The sequence below is a fragment of the Falco naumanni genome, chromosome 12 (genome assembly GCF_017639655.2).
Source record: "Falco naumanni isolate bFalNau1 chromosome 12, bFalNau1.pat, whole genome shotgun sequence".
Lineage (NCBI taxonomy): Eukaryota > Metazoa > Chordata > Aves > Falconiformes > Falconidae > Falco > Falco naumanni.
Window position 1 is genome coordinate 30262616 of NC_054065.1, and position 24180 is coordinate 30286795.

Sequence of the window (24180 nt, forward strand, 5' to 3'; positions counted from 1 at the left end):
CTCTAATTAGTTTGGACAAAATCACAGCTATGTATCATATGTTAATGATATCTTTCTAATTGTTATTCACTATATTATGCTAAGAGAGCCTTAAGTTCATTGTTAAATTTCCCAAGAGTGTTTTCCTCTGTTACGACTTTGCTGGAAATTACCCTCTGTACGGAGCCACAACTCTAGAAATAAAGCATTAACTGAAGCAATTACCCACTTATACCAGCTGTATTTTAAGGACATTTGTTGAGGAAATACTTAATAGATTAGATGTATTTGGAAAAAATGGCTGTCTAAATTTAACACAGAATGTGGTTATACTTTCACAGCTCTTGAGTTTCCAGTTACCTGTAAGCATTGTTAGTTTGGACTGTATGAAGAGTGTGCTGGTATGAGATGGTAGAAGACCTTGTTGCAGCTTGATAGTCTGGAGAGTGCTGTAATAGGGTTTCTTGTGCTCCCTTTTCTTCCGGAAGGCTCTCCTGAAAGCTACCTGCTCTTACAGTTATAAACTTCTTACAGCTAACATAAGATTATTAACTACCCTCTGCCAGTGTTAGTTTAAACAGCTCTTCGTTAAACATCAGAGTGTTTATTTTCCTATTGCATCAGTACAAAAGCAATCACTTCCCTCCTTAGGCTCTTGACTTGTTAAACAAACCAAGATTATTTAGTTTCTGTTGGGAGGACATGATCTTCATTCCTCTTAACCACTTCTCTCCACATTTGAATTCATGAGAAAAGAGCTATAGACACTCTTCTAGGGTGCTGGTGCCTTTTGTAACCTGGCCTTAATATTTCCCTGACTTTGCAGCACCACTCTTGCCTGGCATGTCCTAGGCTTGTCATGACCTTTACCCGGTCACATACAGTCGGCTAATCCCGCTGTCAGCTGATGTGTCCCTGCCTTTGTTGTCCTCCATCACTGCCAAGCAGCGAGGCCCCAGTTGGCGGAAAAAGTTGGTAGTTCGTGACCTGGAACTTGATTTAATGAGATCTGTCCTGATCCCGACTCTTTGTGATCTCTCCTGGTAACCTTCCTGCTCACCAGGAACTCCTTTTTGGCACAGCCTGTCCAAATAAAGGAAGAAGAACAAGATTTATCAGCTGTTCAGCTCATTTTGCAGTTATCTACAGGGTCGGGGATTTTTGTTGTTGTCTTAAAACAGTGGGGATAGACCAAAGGTGTCTTTGCCTCATGCCTTAATAGGAGATGCTACATTTGCCACTGTCAGGCTTCATTTGAGTCATGGGAATGACTGCCTTCAACCAAGTACTTGCCTGTGCTCTTTCAGTGTTGAGAGAAGGACATCCAGCTCTCAAAACCAGGTACGCCTATCCGAGTGTGGCTTTTATGCTGGTTGCTATAATCTCTTGTTTCCATAGCATCTTGACTTGAGGCAGCATATGAGATTGGGCTGAGTATCTAATTTCTGTATCCATTTCAAAGGCGCTGGTGGCAGCAGTTAAGCACTCGAGGTATTTTCATGCCTGGAAATGCAGGTTGACCCCTATCAGGCCAGCCTCAGAAGTGCTGATGTGCTTATGGGCTTTGCAGGTGGCAGGCAGGTGTTCGAAAAAATCTCTGTAGGTGCCTAGATCAACCTTGACACAGCATCACTTTTAAGAATAGATTTTGTGCCTCAAAGGCTTTTTTTAATTTATTTAATTAAGTAGGTATCTTGGTTTCTTGCTAAGATCCAGCATGTTCCCAGTTGTTTTAAATGCTAAAATTAGCTCAGCAAACTAAATTTTCATAAAGGTACATTTTATTCTCTCTCACAAGCTTTGTGCATGTTTTCCGAACTGCCGGCGGAGGTTTCCATGCTCTGAATACACAGTCAGACCACCACAAATTACAAGCATTTTGCTTTTCTTTTGGCTCCGAGTAATTGGAAAAGATTAAAAATCCACCTGTTGAGCTTGATGACGGGGTGCTGTTTGAAATGACCTGCTGTTCCGCGCAGACTCCGCGAGCCCTTCCACAGGGCAGGTAAGGTGTAGGCAGAGCTGAGCCATTTCAAAAGAAAAGATTTTTCCTTAAATCTGGGTATTAACTGGAGTGCGATCGTGTTGGATGCTACCTTAAAAAATGGATGCTGCCATGCTGCATGATGTCACCTTGACCCAATCATAACCCATTTTCTGTGAGCATAATAACGTTAACTCCCCGGAGTAGCATCCACTGAGTGACAGCAGCATCCCATGCAGCCGTTGCTAAGCAACAAGATTCAGCTTTCAGCAGGATCTAATTTTAAAGTATTTAACCCTAGATCTGTCAAGGTTCATTATTTCCGATGTGGTTGTTAATCCCTACTTGTTGGTGTCCAACTTCACAAATACCTTGCCGCTGGTAGCTTTGTTTTATCACATACTGGGGCTCGTAACAAGAAGTGTAAGCACCCTGGGCAGACCTTGATACCAAATTTCATTTTACTGCTGATCTATGCACAGAAATATGGGATGCAATTAGAGGTGGAAAATAGTGCATTGTCATTCTGTGGATCTTCCTGTTTTTGCTGGCTCCTGCAAGTGGCTTGCACCTACTTTCTTTCTAAGGAATGCTGGTTTTCAGCCGCATGAATGCTTATGGACGGGTAGCTGGCAATAACAATTAAGCTTCAATTTTTAGTAATACTATGTGTCCTTTTACGTTTGGCAGATTTTCATCTAGGTTAAGAAGCCTCTCTTTTTATCTAAAACCATTCCAAAAAACCTGCTATCATTTTGAAATTTAGGGGTGTTTTAATACCGGAAAACTTTAACTCTTCTAAATCATTACATAGAATATTTACAGATCATGATGAAATTTCACAGAAAAGCTTCACAGATAATTATTTTTTTAATTATTAAATACGTTTTCTACATATTACTTCTTTCTAAAGTGTAGAGACCTGGAAGTGTACTCCCATATTTAAAAAAAAAAATAAAAAAATCTGACCAACTGTGTCATTCCTTGATTAATTACTACACATGTCACTGTAAGTGCACTCAAGTTCACTGCTTCTTAAAGGTACATGATATTTCACTCAGCTGAAATAATGCTGCTTTTACTGATCAGCATCATAAAAAAAAAAAAAAAAAAAAGGAAAAAAAAACCCCACTGAGGAGTGCACAACTCCTCCCATTAAATGCAGCAAAATACAAAGAAAAAGAAATTGGAAGATTCACATTTTTAAAAACGCTAATATAGATCATCTCAGCCTTGTAATCCCCCCTAAGAGTCCTCCTCCTCCCCCCATTGTTAGAATTCAGAACCGGCACCACGTTGCTCCTCATGCTGTTTCTCCTTTCCAGTTCCTACTAATCCGCAAAGACAAACGTGTCTCTGCCAAGGCACTTTTTCAGCAGCCAATATGATCATAATACTCCCTTGCTGCCTTTTGATCCCCCTGAGGCGCCCCCCCCTTCCACTGCTTTAAGTTCACGTTTCCCATCGCCAGGCTTGTGATGTACCAATAACTGTCTATCGCTTTCTCCTTCCACATGGTGTCTTGTGCCTTCTCCCTGTGCTCTGCCGGTGAGGAACCCTGCCCTGTGTCTCCTCCATCCCTCTTCTTTTTCCACAGCAGTCTTTACACACCAAAGACCTGGCTCCAGCTCGTTCCAAAAATCCAAATTATTTCTGGAGGTGCCAGAATCCTTTTAAAATGAAAAATAAAAATGTTCATGAATCAGAATAGTTCTGATTAAAATGTTTCCTAAACTACTGGTAAATCTTCCAGCTCTCTCTCCCTTCTCTGCTCATCTGTCTGTCTCCAGAGATTTGAGAAAATTAAGACAAACCTATGCCTTCTTTGCTGCGGGTAACAGCTCCTGCTTCATTGATGTTACTTGCATGGGCGAGTCAGGACTTCTTTCAAAGGCTTGCAGGTCTGTGTCCACAATGGTGTATGTGAAAAAGCATCCACTTTGCACTGTGCGAGCTTCCTAATGCTCCCTCTCCATTCAGCCTTTTATCCTTCTCTATGAGATCGGACAGTTTGTCTCCCAGGATTTAATGTACATTGCTTCTATTTTTCTTCCTCCAGCAAACATGCAAGGCTGTAGAATCCGAGCGCAGGCAGCCTTAGCTGGGCCAATGTGTCTCAGCTACAGCCCCTGCAAGCATGAAGAGAAGCAAAGCAGGAAATGAGGCTGCAGAAGATGTGTAGACCTTCAACAAAAGGTGGCAGAGCTAGGGAAAAGGGTTCCTTTTCCTAGAAGAGGGGGAATTCTGCATTTATTTTTAAATTTTTTTAAAAAGGGGGAAGAAACGTAAACCTTTTCAGCTGTTACTACGTTCTGCTGTTTTATGGAGCGAATATCAGTAAGGATTTGCTGTGAAGATGTAGAAGTTGCTGCTGTTGCACCAAGGGCTGGTACGTGTTGTACCTGAGAGGAACGTGAGCTGCAAAGTCAACTCTGAATTATCGCAGGCAGCTGCCTGCTCAGTTTTTCCATCTTCTTGTTCTCAGCAATTTCTTTTCTCACAAAGGCGCCACTCCCCCAGCCATGCACACACCCTATAGATGACTCAGGCTATTTATCCTATGGGCTGGGAAGGGACGCAAGAGACAAGGGAGACTTGTTTTAATTTCTATTTTTAAATGCTATGGAAACACTGAAATTATGATAATGAAGACTGCAAATAATTAAAAGAAACTGTTCTGTGAAGTGCATATCTGTACACGCATCTACTTTTTTTTTGAGTACTTGGCGCTTTTTTTGTTTCATCAGAACAATCAGATTTTGAAAGAGGTGAAAGGTTATATATAACAAACAGCTTGCTACAGAGTCACCATGAGAAATAACGAGCACATATCATGAGCACATATCCTGCTGTTCGTACTTGCCGTTGCTACGATAACAGAAACAAAACACCAGTTTAGGGTGTTTGCAGCTTCTGAGGATGTGGTTTATGCATTGCTCGTGATAGCCTGCTGGCTGAAGATGGCTCCCTTTCAATAATTTTTTAATTTTTTTCCAGATCTTAGAAACCTTTTTGTTGTGAATACTTGTAAGCATGTACGTAATGACAATGAAGTTTATTTTCCCAAAGCACAGAAAACATTCTGTGGATAGTTCAAAATACCTTCTTTATTTCTTTACCTGCTCCTGTTCACAGGGTATGTGAGTACAAGTTCTGACTAATCAGACAGAGGGAAGGCACTGTTTGAGCAGTGAAGGGAGGACAGACAAGCTTGAAAATAGAGCACAGCAAAACAATCACTGTAATTCTTAGATAAATTATTTGTCTTGAGACCGCATCTAAAATTCAATACCCATCATACTAGCTGCTGAGCACAGACATAAGGACAGCCTCTGTTCCACTGTATACCCTCTGCTCTCCATCCTCCCCCGTGAGAGCCAAGCCAAGCAAAACCACTGTGACCCTCGTAAGGGATTTCTTTGCTCAACCCTCATGTTCTAGCTTGCAGTAAGTTCTGCTGCCTTAACGTCTACACGTATTCCCGTGGGTGGATTTGCAGAGGGTAGTATTTTAGGGGTCCTGTGGCAACCACTCCGCACTGCCTGGCATTCTACTCGCTTGACCTCTCTCACTCTGAACTTCAGTCCTTTGCAATTACATACTGAGTCACTGACAAGGAAGCATTACGACACCATGCTGCAGCAACACACATTGTGTGTCTCTTTGGTGCAGTGCTCGGACAACCTTGCTCTCTAGGGAGAGATGAGTATTAAGAAAGCGCTCGCAAGGAAACAGCACAATAAAGACATTTTTTCACAGCTGAAAGTAGGGGAAGCAGCACTACAGCTGCAATGACAAATCAAAAGGCTGAATCCGAGAATTTCCTATGAGGAAGTTAAGAAAAAAACCCCAAACAAGCCACATAACTTCTGTTAGCTGTATTGTTTGGGAAATTGACTCAGGCTGTTTACTAAGCACCACCATTGAATGGTGATAAATTACAACATGGTATGTTCCTAACAGCATCGGGATTCCAGGATCCCTGACAAACTGGGTAAGACAGGAGCGCTGTAAAATACAAGAGGCTGGCCTGATGCTTAAAATACATTGAAACAGAGCTGTTCTGATAAGCCTAAAAATCCTGCAGTCAGCTCTCAGTCTAACAGCCTTTAAGCAGTAAAAGCACCCATATCTCTTGATTCACTCTTGATCCACTTGTGTTTTAAGAAACTGGCGTTACCTCCTATGATAAATGCCCTATATAATGTACATTTGGATCACACCGTTCTGTCTGTGTTCCTCCACCCTGAATGCTAGCTGCCCAGTCAGAAACACAGTTGTTGTCAGTGGGAAAGCAATACATTCTGCTACAACCAGGCACTGTAATTCCCTCGGCTCCCTTTCCCAGCTTTCAGCTGTGAAACCTCTCTGCCAGCATTCACTGCACCAGATACAAGGAGAAATTTTTATCACAAAAGCATCTTTGAACACAGCACAAACCAGGAGCACTGTATTTTGCAAAGCATGTTCAAAGCATTTCAAGCTAACATTTCATGAAAGACATATCCTAGAAAATGCAAACCTAAAATACAGGCTTAGAATCAATTGTAAAGGTTTTTAATAATTTTCTAGTATAAAATTTACTGCACTGATGTGTGAGGATGTGTGCACACCATGCAAGGTGTGCTGCTGTTAACCTGGTGTGCTGAATGTCAACTGCAAACTCCATTTACTTCATTAAGAACTTCCGTAGGGAATACAAAATGGAGTGGGAAGAGTAGCCTGTTGTGGCTGTAATGTTGAAACCCAGAGCTTCCTTATTTCTTATTCCACTATTGCTATTTCAGCTCTTCTGGTCACACAGAACGGCAGCAAGATCATTTGGATGAATAGTGACAATATGTGTTTTGCTTTTTTCCCCCTTTTAGCTTCCTAAAAATGTGCAGTCTCTGTTCTTGCAATATGGATCAGTGACATGTCCTCCAACATTAAGACTTCCTGTGGAGATACAAACATATTTACTAATCTGGCCACCACATCACATTTAGTGCTTGCCAATTCTACTACTGTGATAAGCAAAAGAATAGCACACACCGTCAAACCCTCAAGACTAAGGAAAAGGATTAGCCCCTATTACTGGCACCTACTGTCTACTCCTACTTAAGAGAAACAAAGGGAAAAGGAGCTAAGAAAAATGGTGATTTAGCCTCTCTAGCACTACCCACTACTGAGGAAAGGCTATGAAGACACCATGCTGAAATCAAGTGGAAAAAAATGATACCATGGAAACTGAACAAAAATAATAATTTGCTCTTACATCTCTATCCTAGAGCAGGAAGCCCTTAACCTGCAAATCACCAGCTGCTCAGCATATACTGGTGAAGTATCATCACATTTTTGCCTCATTATTCTTTTCCTTACACATCTGTTCCCAGGCATTTTCAGCAACAAAATCCTGCATTGGCTGGATATCTGGCAGGAGCAAATACACCTATTATGATGTCTTCAGATTCTGCTTAAAGAGTGCTGATGGTATAGACACATTTTAATGTTTGGAAAATCGGAGGATAAAGAAGAAAATAGGAGATAATCAGCACAGTCTAAGCGATCTCTAAAGGAGGCTGGCTGAACACGGGGGAAGCTGAAAGGCGGCTCTGAAACAAAGGGCCCTTCAGGCAGGAGGCAGCAGGGAAGCCCCCGCCGCCCCTCCCCAGGGAACCACAGGGTGCAGCTACTCAAAACGACCCCCCCGACTGTGGAATTCGTGTTTCTGCGGCTGGAGAGCAAACTGCCAGCCTGCAGTGACAGGATTTACTCGTGTTCGCCTTCGTTAGGATACAGCGGCACTAAACGTGGAGCACGGCCGTAGTGGCGGAAAACCAAGTGCCAGCACCAACGCAGCCCAGCCCTGCCACTCGCTGTGAACCACCAGAAATTACTTAACCGCCTTTGGTTGCACTTTTTCACCTCAGAATCTGCAACAAATGTATTTGCCCCAGCGCATCCCGGGGACGCCCCGCACTGCAGCAGCCCACCCGCGCCTGAGGCGCGGGGTCCCCCCGGCCAACGGGGCCGGCCGGGCGGCTGCGCCCCGGGGTGCTCGCCCGCCGCCGCCGCAGGCCCAGGCCCGGCGCTCCCCCTAGCGTCAGCCCTGCGGCGGCCGCGGGGGCTGAGGGACCGGCCCCGGCACTCAGGGACGGCGCCGAGGCACCGCCTGCGATCGCGATCCCCCGACATATCCCCACCGCCCACCGCGCGCCCCCGGGAGGAGGGGGGGGGGAGGGGGCTGCCCCCGCAGTCCTTTTTGGCCGGGGTGGGGCCCCGTAGTGTCGAGGCCGCGCAGGCCGCGGCGGCTGTTGCTATGGCAACAGAGGAGGGCGGTGGCGCGCGCCTCGCTGCTGGGACGTGACCCCTTTTGGCCCCGCCTTCCTCCGTGCCGCCATCTTGGAAGTTGCGTCAAGATGGTGGCGCGGCGGCTGTAGGCCCCGCCCCCCTGCGGCGTGCGTGGTGACGCAACCGCGCTGTCGCCTCCTGAACCCGGAAGTGCGTCCTCCCTCCCCGGGAGTGCCGAGGCAAGCCGAGCCCAGCCCAGCCGGTGGCGGGGAGATGGCGGCCGCGGCGGAGCTGCAGGGGAAGTACCAGAAGCTGGCTCAGGAGTACTCCAAGGTATCAGGCGCCGCAGCCCGGCCCCGATGCCGCCTGGCCGGTGCCGCCCCCCGCTAGCTGCTGCCTGCGCGCGGGCTGCCGGCCGTTACGCGCCTAACGGCCGCCGCTCTGAGGGCACGAGGCCTTCCCTGGCCGACCCGCCGGGCTGCCCCTGCTGTCGGTGGGCCTGCCCCGCTGCCGCCCTGGGGCCCCGGGCGCCCCCGCCCAGCCCGGCTGCCCTCAGCGCTGCGCTCCGGCCGGAGCCGGGGGCTGGTCGGGGCTGAGGCGCTGGTTTGTGTGGCAGGGTGAAGCGTTTGGCGCCCAGAGGCTGCCCCGTTTCTTGAGGGTGAGGTGGAGGCAGGCTTGGGCAGGCAGGGCAGGTGCCAGGCTGCAGGTGCCGGAGGACCACGGCGTTGCCAGCGCTGGCTGGGCCAGCCGGTGTGAGCGGCAAAGTGGCCTTGTCTGCAAAGCATCCAGTAGGGCAAGTAACGGGTTCGGCTACACCAGGGAAGTGAGCCCAGCAGCCCTTCCCCTTGCTCCTCCACTTCGGGCATGAGGCTCAGTGAGCTTTCTGGGTGTGAACAGTCGTTGAGGTCTTAGTCTTGTATCTTACCCACAGACTCATGAGTTTGCTGTGACCGGTGGGTGAGAGTTCGGCAGTGTTATGGGCTGCAGTGTCTTGGAAGCAAGGACGCTTGATTCCACACTTACCTCATGTCTGTTCCTGTTCTTCTGCAGCTGCCTTAGGTGACTGCATCCCGTTTCTGGTGCTTAACAGAGTATTTGCAAAGACTTCTGGCTCCTACTGGGGAATGCCTTTCCTTTCCAAGGTGCTCCAGATGATTTCTTAAATGGTGGAGCATTGCTTAATACAGAATTTTTCATTCTTGTTTCCTCACTGAAAAGGAGACTGTTGGTCTTGAATCGCACAGTTATTCAACAGCTTTGGGAAAGAAAGCCAGCACTTTGTTGTTGTGTAGCCCAGCATCAGAGTGCTTGGCACAAGGCACTTGACTATATTTGAGACCTCTCCCTAGATCACAGAAGAACGTGTCTTTAAATACTATTCTCCTTGGAAATGTTATAAAAAACCCGATACAGAATCTAAACTGTTCACAGATGTTTCTTAAAATTATTTTGTGAAATTATTAAAAAAAAAACCTAAATTCACTTTGGGGCTTCGTAGATCAAAGAGTTCATATTTCTTGTTGCTTTCTACAGTGGCTCGCTGTACCTTGGAGATTGAAAGTGGCTCAGAATAAGGTAGTTGAGGGACTTTGCTGCTTGATTCCCAGATGAAACTTTGAAATGTGGACTTATGACTATAGCTTCTAAAAGTTCCAGCTGCTGCATCCTCTTTCTTTTGGTATCATGGTGTCCAAAAACTTTTTTGAACTTCATCTTGCAACTTTCAGCCTGTGATGTTTCATTGGTTCTTTCTGGGAACTATTTTTTGGTCTTGTCCCCCTTGTGAAACAACTCCAGGGCATTGTGGGATCCCCTTTGCAGATAACACTTTTTGTGCAAGTGATCAGTTGTTCAATTGGCTGTTTATTGTGTGCAGGTGAAAACAGAGAGTAGCCCTGGGAAGCCGTTTGCCTGTTCGCTTAGTTGTGTTGTGGAAGCTGAGGAGAGAGGTAGACAAGAGTTTGATAGACTCAAGGAGTGCCAAGGGAAGTACTTGCCAAAGGATTGCTTTCCCTCTCTGTTCACAGAGCAGTCATGAAGAAGGATGTGTGTGTTGAGTCCTCTCTTCCCCTCGAGTTGCAGCTTCTGGCTCTCTTGCACAACCCTGATAGAAGTATTAGTCAAAAGGCTCTTTCAACTTGTGACAGCCTTTGGTGGATCACACTTCAGCTTGGTTATCTCAGTGCAGCACAGTCGAGGTAGTTCATTCATTGCACCTGATGTGTTCCTGCATTAGTACCTGTGGCAGAAGGAAAGATGTAGAAAACTACTGCACTGCTTTTTCTTGCTAGGGAAACCCTGTGCTTGGAAGTTTTTCTGTGGTGCTCTTACGAGTTCCTTCTCTTGCCTTTGTAATACCTGAGCAGCACAGTGGGAATACTGCCAGGGCAAAAGCCTGTGCTTAGCAATGTCAACTGACTTTTGACTTTTCACATGTATTCAGTCCTTGGATGGAAGATGTTAGCCACTGCTGTTTTACACTGAGTCTTGCCTTTTACGCTTCTGCCAAAGGTATTCCCAAACACTATAGAAACCCTTTTCATTTATATCTGCAACAGCTGGACTCAAAACATGTCAAATGAATACAAACTGCTGTAGAAGAAACCAGGATTCAAGCAATTATCAAGGAATGGGAAGATGGAACTGTTGGTATCCTCATTGCTGCAGGGTAGAGGTGGTCTATGAAGTGACTGGGAAATAGGTTTGAGTATCACTTTGCACTGCAGTGATTTTAGCTTAGATTTCTGAACTACGTAAGTCAGTCTTAGAGGGATTTTTCTTCTATGCTTTTTATGCATTTTCCTGAAGTGTATGTCAAGCTGTTTTCTCTGGATCATCTGCTGCTACTGGCAATTTTTGCATTAGATTATAGTTAAGCTCTTCTTGAATTGATACAGTTTTTGATTTATTTTGATACAGATTTTGATTTATTTTGAGCCCTGCTTATGTTCCAGAACCAGTTGTGAGCAGTTTTGGGGAAAAGAGGGGAGAGACAGAAATAGCACTGAATATGAGCAAGAACTTGATTAGTCAAGGAAGAAGTTGCAACTTTTCCATATTTGTTCTTCAAACGTTAACTGTATCTACGTAACTAATCTTCCAAGATATTTATTAAGAATTATGCTGTATTTGACCAAAATATTCAGATGGTAAAGTAACTTCTTATTTTGTGACAATTCAGGATATGAATTGGATACTATTTTCAGCCTGATACCACTACAATCCACCTGAACAGGATACTTTAAAAAGCATGCACAACTGGTGCTCTCATGAGAGAACATAATGCTGTATGCACATTCTAATGAATGGCTTTTATTTATTCCTTTGTCTTGCATAGTTACCAGCATCTCTTATTTTTCAGCTTCGAGCCCAGAACCAAGTGCTGAAAAAAGGGGTTGTAGATGAGCAAGCAAACTCTGCTTCTCTGAAGGTAATCTCTACAAACTGCTCACATCAGATGTATTAAGCTGTGACAAAATAGGTAAATGGGAAGGGTAAACGGGGAATACTTTTACTCAATGTATAGTGATTAAAAGAATAAAGAAGGAACTTGATCTAGTAAAATAATTTCTGTTCTGCAACTAGTCTTCATTGTTTTCTGGAGGTGCTGACTTTGTAAAAGTGGAAGGTTGCTCCTTGATGATTACCTTAAAGAATGAAATATGTACTTGAGTGTGACCTGTGGGCAGCTCAAGGAATTGAAATTTGTTTTTTAGTTTAAAAACAATACTTTTTGTCTTTTCAGTATTCATATAGTGAAGAAAACAATTTTTTAATGTGGTTTTTTTTAATGCGATACTTCTTATTAAAAGCAGTGTGAAAGTATTAAACTTTTTGGCCATTCAGGAGCAACTGAAGATGAAGGATCAGTCACTGAGAAAACTGCAACAAGAAATGGACAGCCTGACCTTCCGAAATCAGCAGCTTGCCAAGCGGGTGGAGTTACTTCAAGATGAACTTGCATTAAGTGAAGCTAGGGGCAAGAAAAACAAGGTATGTGCTAAAGGCAAAAAAAGCGCCTCACCTGTCAATGTCTTACTCTGATTTTTATCAGTAGTTACTTTTTGTCAAGGGTTGAGCTAAATGTTTTTGTCAGAACCTGTGTTATTAACTGATGTTAGTGAAAATACCCACAAAACAGGTATTGATACATATAATATATGCTAAGTAGTTCTGTACTCTTTCTAGTGTATCAGCTACCTGATACTGAATTGCTATCTCCCTTTTCAGATATTTAAGTATTCAAACAGCTGGGAAAGATCTTGGAGCTTTGTGTTTAATCTACTGCTACGAAGAAAACTGATCACCCTTCATTTTCTATCCTCACCTCCTTGCTTTGTAATTTTGATGTCAATGGTTCACTCTTCAGCCTATGATAGTAGCTTTTTCTAGTCAGCTCTTACATGAATCTTGTCAAATGCTTTGAAATCTAGATTTTTAGCTGATATTCTGTATGTTATTTCAAAATTACAACGTAATTCCAGTACCATGATCTTTCTCTGCCAAAATGCTTGCTGATTAAACCTGGCTATACCATGTTCTGTCTTAAGATCAGCCATATCTTCTGTAGGTAACATCAGAATTCCAGGGGTGATGTGCTGGACTTGAATGGCTCTCAAACATCCTTTTACTACCTTCCTCTTAAGAGGAAACCCCACTTACTGTCGTCTTTTGTTTTCAGTTTGTTCCCAAAATGCTGTATCTGTAAAGACTGACACTAAAGAAATCATTCTACTGATGAGTAGTAGGATCATCTTACTTTCTCTCTAAACTCTTGTGCAATTTTTTGCTATCCAGCTCCTTGACAAGCAGTAGTGCCTCTGACGTAGATTATTCATACACTGTAGTAGATTGTTCTTCAAAATGCAGTTTGACCCTTCTTTTATTTTGCATTATGTAACTTACTGCTTTGGTAGATGTTTCCAAATTTTGAAGGACCTCAGCTTGGCTTGAGTAGCTTTGCAAACCATTGTCACTGACTGTGTTTCCTGTCCAGCTGTCAGAATGCACAGTTCTGTTTTTTGGGTTTTTTTTTAAGAAGTGTTTGTGCTACCTTTTAAATATGTTCCCTTTTAGTTTTACCTATAGAGCATCATTGAGTGGAGATATGTTCAATACAATGTACCTACTAAATTCTATGTCTCTTAATTCAGAGACTTGCCATTGGGAGGCCATATAAATGGTATCTAAACCAATTTAAATAAAGATATTCATACTTGATCTGTGTCAGGCTGCAGTTCTTCTAGAAGGAGAACATATGCCAGTATCTCAGGTGTTGTAGTTCATAGGCTGCCCTCAAGTGCAGAGGTGGCTTAGCTATGCTAGCCGTCCCAAGCGTTTGCCGTTTGGTGTTAAGCATGAACAGTCTCCTGTTTGTTTGGTGATGGGATTACTTTTGTGGACACTCGCTGGGGGTAGATGTGCCTTACACGCAGCTACCAAACCAAAGAAGCCTGAGTGCATAGGGTTCTACGTTACTGACTGCATGAAATCATGCAAGATTCTAATGTCAGGTGGGCATCTGCCCACAGGAGCGATTTCGTGTGTGGTGTCTGAGTAGAGGCTCTTCTGAGTCCTTTACTGAGTTACATTCTACCACTGTGCAGTAACAACAGTGTGAAGGAAAATGTGCTAAAAGTAGGCCTGTGCTGTGTGCAATATGCATGTGTTTCGATGTATTAATCAATGTAAGCAAGGAGATACTCTTGTGCCTCTGTTGGGAACTGGTGATGGGAAGTATTTTCATATACTTGGGGATGGGCTTTGGGATACACCCAGGGACTTGGAGGTAACAAATGCATTTTCTTTCTTTTAGAAAAGTGCAGAATCCTCGTCTCAGTTGAGTCAAGAGCAGAAAAGTGTCTTCAATGAAGATCTTCAGAAGAAGATAGAGGAGAATGAACGACTACATATACTCGTGAGTGAAACTTTTAGCTTTTCTTTTTAGTTCAGAAAACTGGTCACATGAACAAAGAGAGAAAAAATAAAATGCCATCTGAAAACTAGTGGGTTTACATGCTTAGTTGTATGCAGAACAGTAGATGAGATCAGATAGCTTGTGTATAAAGGTGTTCGCTGGGCAAATGATAAAGTATTTTGACTTTGGATTCTTAAGACAGTATGTGGAATAACTCACGTAATACATGTTTTGTCATTTAGATTTTTAACTTTTGGTGACACTTTGCTACTGTACTGAAAACAACCATGTAGTTGATACTGGGTGGAAACTTCTTTTTACTTCACTGTTTCAGAATTGCCTTAAAGCTTAAAATATTTTCTGCAAGTTGCCATAATTAAGTCAGGAATTACTTTACCGAAATGGAATGCATTTCACTTTGGCTTAGAAAACTGAAGAAAAACCTTATGACTCAAGTTTAATTTTTCATGTGTCTGCTGTAACTGGCAACGTATTTAAGGAATACTTGGTACTACAAAACCAATAAACATAAAGTACTTTGTTCCCGAATCTTTTCTCTGTAAATATCATTGTAAAATTTCAGTTTGTCTGAGGACTAGTACTTGTTGTTAACCTGGGCTGGCTAATGTAAGTGATCTAACTCATGGGACTAGATTCCATACTAAAATTAATTTTTTATATGTGTTCTGCTTTTCTTTTAGTTCTTTGAAGCAGATGAGCAGCACAAACGTTTAGAAGCAGAGCTGAGAAGTAGACTTGACGTTTTGGAAACTGATGCTGCCCAGCACCAAGCTGTGGTGGACAGTTTAACAAGGAAATACACAGATACCATAGAAAAGCTGCAGAATGATAAAGCCAAATTAGAAGTAAGGAGTTTTTCCTTTACTTGCAAGTTTGAAAAGTTTTGAAATGAAATGTCTTGCTGTGTCAGCACTTACATTGTGAGATTATCTTCTTGCATAAAGATCAAGTCTCAGACACTAGAAAGAGAAGCTAAGGACTGTAGGCTTCGAACCGAAGAATGGTAAGTGTTTTTATTTAATAAATAAAAAAATGATTTAAAGAAATAACTGCTGTGAAAGATTAACTTTATTGTTTCTAGAGAATAATATCTTGAAGAAAAAAAAAAACCACAACAAAAAACCCCTAAGCCACCAAAGGCTTTGATAAAACCCAAAACACTGGGCAACAGCTGATTATCATCAAGACTGTGTAGGTCAGACCCCTTTTCCTTCTACTGGGTACGTAACTAGACAATAGGTTCCACAGGTTCAACTTTCAGTAAGAGCAGTTTTGTTGCCAAGCTATTTTAAGTAGCTGTGAAGCTGTTGAAAGCTTGAAGAATTTATTTGTAATGAAATGCTTAAAAAGTAAAGAAACAAAAGATTCATGAGTTTTTACAAACTGCTTCTCAAAACGAAGCTTGGGTAAGGTATGCTGAGACAAGTGATTGGAGACTTTCAAAAATCCCCCTCCACCCCAAAAGCTTCTTGAACAGTTGCTTTTGCTTCAGGTATAACACGCTCACCTAAAATACATGGAGGTTGTTGGAAACATTGTGGTGTTAGTTTTGGAATGTCTTCATTGTCTTGAAGACAAATTGTAGAAAATGCAAAGAAGTTGAGGACTGCGGGCCAAGTCAAATTAGGGTGCAATTCTCTGAAGTTCATTGTCAAGGTGCATTTTTAAAAGATACATGTGCAGTATAGATCTTTAATGTAATGGATAAAATACATAGTGAATGATAGATGAAGAGTTCCTTCTTTCAAATGATAACCTTGAAGCATATATTTTAATTATTTTGTTAAATGCAAAGGTACTTGAATTCCAGTAACTCCTCTAATACAGGTCAGGGTTTCAGAAAATGACTTGCAAAGGAAGATGGAAGCTGTTTTGCCACTTTTTGCCTTTTTTCTGGTGTTTGGAAAACAGTGTAGTCTGAACTGAATAGTAGCAGATTAGAGCTAGTCTGTCCTGTTCTGTGATGACTGGATAATTAATGTCATTGTAAGAAATTGTCCCTACCATTTAAGAAGGGAGGGTTTTTAAAAACAAAGCGTGGCACTTTTTTTTTTTTTATTTTCAAAAAATAAACAGTGAAATCAGTACCTAATGAACACGTGACAGAAGATGTCTGAGTACTGCTCTTCTGTTTTCCCCGCTCTTTCAAGGGGAAGGATCTGTTTGCCTCTGACACCCACGCTTTATTTGGGAAAGCCAGGGCATATGAGACTTGACAGCCTGCATGCCTTGAAAATTAAAGGGCAGAATGTAAACCAAAACATACCAAACTGCTTGTTTGCTGTTCCTTTGTAGTACAAAAAGGAAATATCCACACTCCCGCAGTTTGAGTTTTTCTGTCATGCCCAATGCTACTGCGGTTTGTGCTGTACAGTTTCTATGTGGTTTTGGAGCTGCTCTTCAAGAAATAAGTTTGTTAATGTGCATGAGCTGCTCATTGGCCAGTTTCTTCATACCTTGCTTGTCTATTTTGGATTCTTTTTCCTTGTTAGTCTCTAACTTTCCATATATCAAATGGTTTTTTTAAAAAGGAAAAAACTGTCGCTTTGATGCTTCCCCCCACCCTCCACTATATGTGCAGGAGTTCTAGATGTCAAATGGGAAGCAAAACAGTGAAGAATTTGGGGGCCTGAGTTGGGTAAGGTGTGGAATTTAGTCTGAATCAATATGCAGTAATCTTTGTTGATATATGTATATAATATTGGAATATATTACTATTCATCATTAGAATGTATGCTAATGATATGAGTAATTTTAGTAACTTAGTTCCACACCTATATTCACAATCAAATCCAAGTGAAGCAGATCTAAAGAAAAACCACTTGAAAATGCATCAGGAATATTATTGCCAAGTCTTGTGGGAATGGGCTGTATCGTAGCAGTATTTCAATGTGGGGCTTTGAAAAGCTCGTAAGGTATTTCTAGTAGCGGTGTGACAGTTAACTGAATTATCGACAAGTGACTACTTGCGTATTAGAATACTGCATCGGATATATAGTGACTAATTTAAAGGCCCTTTTGCATTCCCATTCAAGTTCCAGTAGAAAAGAATACCTTCATGTAGCTTATACAGTAGTTGCAGAATTGGAAAATAATGTAAAGATTAACTCTGAAGTTGAGCTTCTCAAGAATGGAACTTGGGATTTACGACAACTTGTTGCTTCTTCCACTGCACTTGTTAGGGATTAAAATACAATGTCATATATTGGATATGACATAAAGGAGGAAAAATTATTCCTGCCGTCTTCTATCTGACTTCTAGAAGACAATTACCTGTACATTCAGGGGGTGCTTATGGTGAGCTGTGGTGTTGGTGATACAGATTAAATTTTAAAGGTTTACAATATGTGTGTGGTTTTTCGTTTGTCTTTTTGTTACTTAGCCAGCAACAGTTAAAGAATCTTCAAGCAGCTTTGGGCAGTAGACTGGAAGAATCTCTGTGCATAATCAATGAAAAAGTACCCTTTAATGACACAAGTACGTATTGCCTTCGTCTTGGTATCTTGTTTAATTTTGGGTATCCATCTGGAGGAAGTACTCCTTAGCAATTAAAATGTATTAGCTGTAAGAAATATTGGACATCTGAACAGATGCTTGGAGGTAATTGTAGTAAGTATTCATAATACTTGTCATAATCTTGTTTAGTTATCTTAAAAACTTGATACTTTTAATTATCATTATAGATATAAATAAAAACTTTATATATAGATATAAATAAAAAATTACAGATATAAATAAATCTTTTGAAGGCTTTTGAGTAATTTGCCACTTGTCTTGCTTAGTGTTGTCAGAATATCATAAAAGGTGAAGGAACACAGTCAATTTAGTGATTTCTCCACAAAGATTTCTTTATTTACTCCTCTCAAAGCATATTATTTTTGGCAAGGTATATTCAAGAGTTACAGTAAGTTAAGATGGGGATAAACTAGTGGCTGCAGAGATGTTGATTTGATGAGGCATTGCATTAATAATGATCCATACTTAGTGGGAAGTCTGTCAGCATGTCTCATATCTGATTAGAGAACACTCCAGACTATTTCTTCTCCATGGTTTGTTTTGGACTCATTCATCTTTTCAGGGAAAAAAAGCCAGCCTTTGAATTTGGGGACTTTTACTTGAAGCAACCTTTTTTTTTTTTCTGCTTCCTTTCCGACTGCTACTAGATAAACTGAAGCGTGGAGGTTACTGTGAATTTAGGAGTGCTCAGCCTTCGCATTTTGTTGGTACAAGAATCGGTTGGTACGTGCCAGTATGTGTGTACTGGGTGCTTCTGTAAATAGCTTGAATGCGAGGCTGTACTGCAGGCAGCAGTCTGCACTGTTCTGCAGTGATACTAGGAGGACCTGGAATAGTGAGAAAGCTGAAAGTAGTGAAGAAGGAGCAGAGAAGTGAAAACAGGCTGTTGTATTTGTGGTAGGTTTTATTGGTAGTTTGTGCATTTTTCATTTAGTTTAAAATTTGATGACAATGTTTTGAATAGCCTGAGGTTCTCTAAAAGCTGATCTGGCGGGTGCTGCAGGGGTGAGCCTTCCAGTTCACTGGGCTGGCAATCCAGTGAGTCTTGGCTTAGAAACACCAGATCATCTTCTCTAGGAAATGTTGACTCTCATACAGCATGTTATACTTGGGTATTGGTACCCTTTTAACTTCTGTCCTCTCACAGAGATCACTTTGCCTGATGTCTGCTGCCTATTACTTCTCTGACTTCTTTAGCTGATTTTTTTTCTTTTGTTACAGGTGGTTACCATTGTAGCGAGAACTTGGAAAATAATTTTTCTGCTCACTCAGCTGCTATAGCATTATGTTTTTGCTTGTGTAGAAAAGACTGAAAAAATAGTGGACGGATCTTTAGTGATAGAATAATGAAAGTCAGGAAATGTTTGTCTGCTGTGAATTCCAACTGCCTTGCTGTAGGCTCTGTAGTGGTTTTAAGGGTAACTAGCAACTGGCTTCAGTTTCAGTAACAATCGAATGCCTTGTTGACTGTTAAGCATGATTTTGAGAGTAGAAAGATAACAAAAAAGTTTTCTGAAGCATTTACTTACAAGTAGGGTTCAGTAATTTTGGACAGAGTATTTTGTTCTGATTACAACTACCTTTTCCCATTTGTTAATTGCTAAGTGTGAATGATACAAAAGGAATGAGAAACTAAGTTTCCTTTGTGTGTAGATTTTAAACTACAGTGGTTGTTAGTCCATTTAATTGAGGATGAATGTGATCCCTTTTAAATCCGTAAGACTCTAAGCTTTCTAGGTACAAATATCCCTCTACCTCTTTAAACATTGTGCCTGCTTGTAATTGAGTAAGCATTCTAGTTGCTCTGTAACTGGAACAGAACGCTGAAATATGTGGAAAGTACTTCCTATTCTAAATTATCAACAAATCAAGTGTATACAGGAGCATTTTTTTTGAAGTGCAAACCATTTTAAAAAGTACATTCATCTTGTTTGACAGTCCCTGGAAGGCAATTGAAATTTGAAAATCATCTTGAATTCTTTCCATTATTTATTTTTTTTAAAAGATTTTTCACTCTTGTTAGTGATGGATACTGTTCTTTTGGGCAAGAGGGTTCTGCTCTTACCAATCAAATACAAGGTGTGCAGATGGTTAAATCTGACTTGCAGTGTGAGACAGGTATGGAAGTACTTTTTCTCTAACTAGTCACAGTAACAGTTCTTAAGTGAGGATGTTTAGGTCTACTTTATTGAAGCCAGTTGTTTGTATAGTTTTAGTTAATATTACTTACGTGAACTGTAATACTACTGCAATGTAATTTTATATTAAAAAAAAATCACTATTTACCAATAAGTCTCTCTTAAAACCCCCACAATTCAATAAGTGCATATAACTCAATTTTTGTCTCCTAGGATCTAATCGATACAATGCTCTGAATGTACCATTACATAACAGAAGATACCAGGTAAGCACATTTTGTGACTTCCTGTGTAAAGATGCAACTTTCTACACAGATACTGAATAAAAAGTCATTTTAGTGACCTAAAGTGGCAGAAGATAGCCTGTCTTACTTACTGTCATGATATTCCGAGGGAATTTCTGTCCACAGAGCCTCTGCGCTTTTCAAAAGGTAGTCTGTGCTGTTCTTATGTCGAGGAGTCATCCGCTCCCCTCGTGTCACTAGAGCTAATCCATTGACTGCTGGCTGATGGTTACTGGGGGTATTAACTCGGGCATGCCTTTTGAAAAGGAATGGCAAAAAGGTTTAATACTTGTCTCTTATTAAAGTTATATGAACTATTCTAACTTACTGTAGGCTGGCATAGCAAAAGAATATTTATTTAATTTTAATATTTAGCAGGTTTTTTAAATTTTAATATTTAATATTACTTGCCATTAGTCGTAATCCTCTTAAGGAACAAATCCTGTATCTTTGAGAACTCTGCATGGTTCATTTACATTTTATGGGATACTTCTTGCCAAATCACCCTTATTAATTTAAATATTATTAAAAAAACCCTAACCTTTTCGGTTCATTAGTGTAACTTCATCAGTTTCCTTGGGAATGTGGTTTACTCTATATTCAAAAATGAGCATTAATTTCCAGTGAATAGCTAAATCTATTAAGTCTTTTAACAGTAGTAGATTGGGTACCTTGATACAGTCAAAATTTTCCTGCTTCACTACCACAGAGGATGGGCTCCACAGCCCTTAGTGTTGGTTTTTTTTCTTGAACCTTCAAGTTAGTGCATTCAGATGCCACTGTAGAAAAAATTCAGGTAACTGTTTTCTGCTTTTTTCAGAAGTGCCTATAAAGAGACCTTGTTCCTAATGCATCTGGCTATGAGAACAGGTGACCCGCTGTCCAGTTTTGTGATGGAAGCAGACCTAAATCAACCTGTGCTGGGTCCTAAGAAAAATCGGAATAACTGCACAGAGAGTTTATCCCTTTATTATTTCCTGCTAGCAGCACTACTGTCAGCCAGCCTCATGTTTTGAGATCTGCAGTCTTGAAAATGTTCCAGGACAGATTTTTATGACTGGCTGTGTCAGTGGAGGCAAAATGCTAGTGTATTAGCACAGGCTGCAGTGGGAAGGACAGCAAAACAGTAATATTGTCTGTTTTCCTTCCTTGCATAGCTAATTAACATACACAGACTGAGTGTAATGACTGCATTAATTACATGCCACTATCCCTGATCCACAGTCAAGATTCACTTTGATTTAACACTTCATTGAAGCATTAGGAATACATCTCTGAAGGAGAAATCATTCTTGGCTTGAAATGTCACTTTAACCTTATTCCCTCCTCCATAAATCACAGCAGTGTACTTTTCTTCTCTGTTGCCTTTGCTTTTTCAGAATGTTCCATTTTGGATTTGTTTCTTGGATACCTTTCTACTACACTAAAGCCACAGAACAGCCTTATTCATGAGCAGCAGCTCAGTTCTGTCCAGGTGGGAGAACAAGAATTGAGTGTTACTGGTTAGAGAAGCTGACACCTTTTATTCTGGGAGAAAACTGCATTGGTTTTTGCTAATTAAAGTTACATTTCCTTACAACCAGGTGTTACGATTTTCTCACTACCTCCACACTGAAAGAACTGAGCTGTTGTCAGTGATTAGTCTATTGGTCTTCAGAAATTTTGATTTCAAAGATGGTTTCTGTGATTGTACTAACCTCTAAGTGTTCTTGTGGCCTGTTGTTTGAGAAATGCAGCAGAGGCAAAGCACCACCTGTTGAATGAAATAAAAACTTACTTTGTCGTCATAGAAAAACATGCCCTTCTGTGTGGTATTGTAGTATATGAATAAACTTTAAAAGTTAAAGAAAACTGCTGCTATGTATTTTAGGATGACCTAGTGACAAGAAAGAAATAATTGATAGCAATTTTTTGTGTCCAACTATAGAATTTTTTTCATATTTAAATAGGTACTTGTCAAATGTAGTAATTTTATAACTTCTTTACAGCTGAAGTTGCGAGACCTTGCTGGCCAGGCACTGGCTTTTGTTCAAGAACTTGTAACAGCTCTTTTGAACTTCCATACATACACTGAGCAGAAGGTACAGATCTTTCCCATTGATTCTGCAACAGACAGTATATCACCGCTCAATCAGAAGGTAAAGCTTAAAGATTTCAATAGTGAGTATGTTCAGTTAGGTAGACTTTCATGAGTGAATAATCTTAGTCCTTCTTTGCTGCCTTCTGCCACCTTTACTGGAGTGCTGTGAGCATGTTCCTGAGAGGCAGCCTCTCCTGCATGAGAAGCCCTTTCTATAGGGTGAATTCTCTGAATGCAGGCAAAGGTGTAGCTGCAGAGAATCCTTTTCCGCTGTGCCTCTGCTACAGAGCAATATGACAGTAAAATTAGGGCTCTGCTTTATAAGTGATAAAGTGCATTTGTTAAAAGTTTGGCTGTCTGACTTTTAAAATGAGACACAAATATTGCACTGCTAAACAGATGCTTGTCTTAGTTAATGTACTGAGGCATGGGAGATGTTGAGACAGAAGGTCCTGTGTTTAATATGAAATAAACTGAATGTAAGGTAGGCTTATGAAGGAGAGAACTTAGGCTCCGTTCCGTTGTCAAAAACAAACTTTGTAATCTGATTTGGGGCTATTTGTGTGAAGACCTTTCCTGTAAGTCATCTGAAGCTTCAAGTCTGCAAAGCATGTTGAAATTATTATGAGAAACCTGAGCTGTCTCTTCCTTTGCAACTCCATGGGGAAGGCTTTTCTGAGAGCACTGTTTGGAGCTGTTAAGCTGCATCTTTTGGCTTTCTATGCCATGAAGCGTGGAAAAAACCATTGTGCACAAGGATTTGTGTGGGGATGCATATATGTATGCTTGGGAATAAAACTGCTTTAACATCAGAGTTGTTGACTTCATAATGCAAGCGGACCTATGTGCATTTAAGTTGCTGGATGACAGTATCTTCTGATTCAGACTAATTTCAATTTAGAAGTTTGTAGGGCTCAGACTTAAGCTACTGAGGTGGACGTGGTTTGCATCGATCAAATGGCTGCAGCGCAGGTAGTGGCAATGTTAACTATCACAAAACTCTCTGGTGCTTGGGAAGACCTCCTTTAATCTCTTTGCAGGCAACAAATATGCTTGTGAAGGTGTTTATCGATGAGAAAAATCCCCCTCTATTTACCTTCTCAGTTGTTTCAACTATTTGAATCAAGAATACACTTTTACAGAGATTCAGCATAGATCTTAGTTTGAGAACATTTTCTTGCTTCTGCCACCAAACATACTCAAAACGGCGTATCCTTCTGGTGAAAACTGTGTAGCTTTGTCATCCAAATTCTTTGGGGCAGGAACTGTGTCTCCTTTTTATGTGGCCTAGCGTGGTGATTGGATTCTAGAGAGGCTACTGCAGTTTAAGGGGATAAAAGCAGGTTTCTTTGGTATCACTTCTCATGCATTTTTTTTCTTAATGTCCTAGTTAACACTTCTTTGTTGCTTTTCAGTGGAGAAGTGCTTTCACACAGCTGAAACATGCACCTTAATCAGAACTGTAATTTGATTCTCCTTTTCTGATAATTGACTCTGAATCAGTAGTTCAGGCTTTGTTTGTTTTCATAATTATGTCTCTTGTAGTCTGCCCCATTGTGTATTCATGACCTAATTCCTCTGTGCAATTACCTCTCAGGGCTTTTGCCATGACTTTCCAGCGGTGAAGCATCTTTTATCACTCACTGAAGCTGCTGTTGCTCCTGTATTTTTGATTAATTTATCTATTTGCTTGGCAGGTGTTCTCAGTGTGATCTCAGCTCCTCCACTGAGTAGTTCAGAAATCTCCCTTTAATGTCGTAGAGAAAATGAGACAAGTGTCAGGCTTAGCACACTTGCACTGATTTATTTTTCCCCAACTCCAGGTCTTGTCTGGCGCTTTTGAGCTATTTTCCCCACCAAACACTCAAAGTAGATGTGGACAATTCCCTTCCAGGTTCAAGTATTCCTTTTCTCTTTAAGTATTGGATTGCTGGGTTCTGCTGGGTCTTCAGCATTGTGCCAGATAACTCCAGTCCTCTTTCTTGCAA

General features: G+C 41.2%; 1 protein-coding gene across 3 annotated transcripts in view; it reads left to right on the forward strand.

The window, feature by feature from the left end:
* Window positions 1-8423: 8423 nt before the first annotated feature.
* PPP1R21 (protein phosphatase 1 regulatory subunit 21) overlaps window positions 8424-24180 on the forward strand; it is a 33446-nt gene continuing 17689 nt past the window's right edge. Inside the window, exons 1-9 of one of the 3 annotated variants that reach the window (XM_040611663.1) lie at window positions 8424-8569; window positions 11598-11666; window positions 12083-12229; window positions 14052-14153; window positions 14855-15019; window positions 15119-15177; window positions 17557-17651; window positions 20042-20094; window positions 22101-22250. In XM_040611663.1, coding sequence (XP_040467597.1) covers window positions 8510-8569; window positions 11598-11666; window positions 12083-12229; window positions 14052-14153; window positions 14855-15019; window positions 15119-15177; window positions 17557-17651; window positions 20042-20094; window positions 22101-22250 — 900 coding nt within the window. In that variant the 5' untranslated portion in view covers window positions 8424-8509. Of the gene's footprint in view, window positions 8570-10179; window positions 10911-11597; window positions 11718-12082; window positions 12230-14051; window positions 14154-14854; window positions 15020-15118; window positions 15178-17556; window positions 17652-20041; window positions 20095-22100; window positions 22251-24180 lie in introns of those variants that run through there. The other 2 variants (XM_040611661.1, XM_040611662.1) reach the window with 2 other exon arrangements.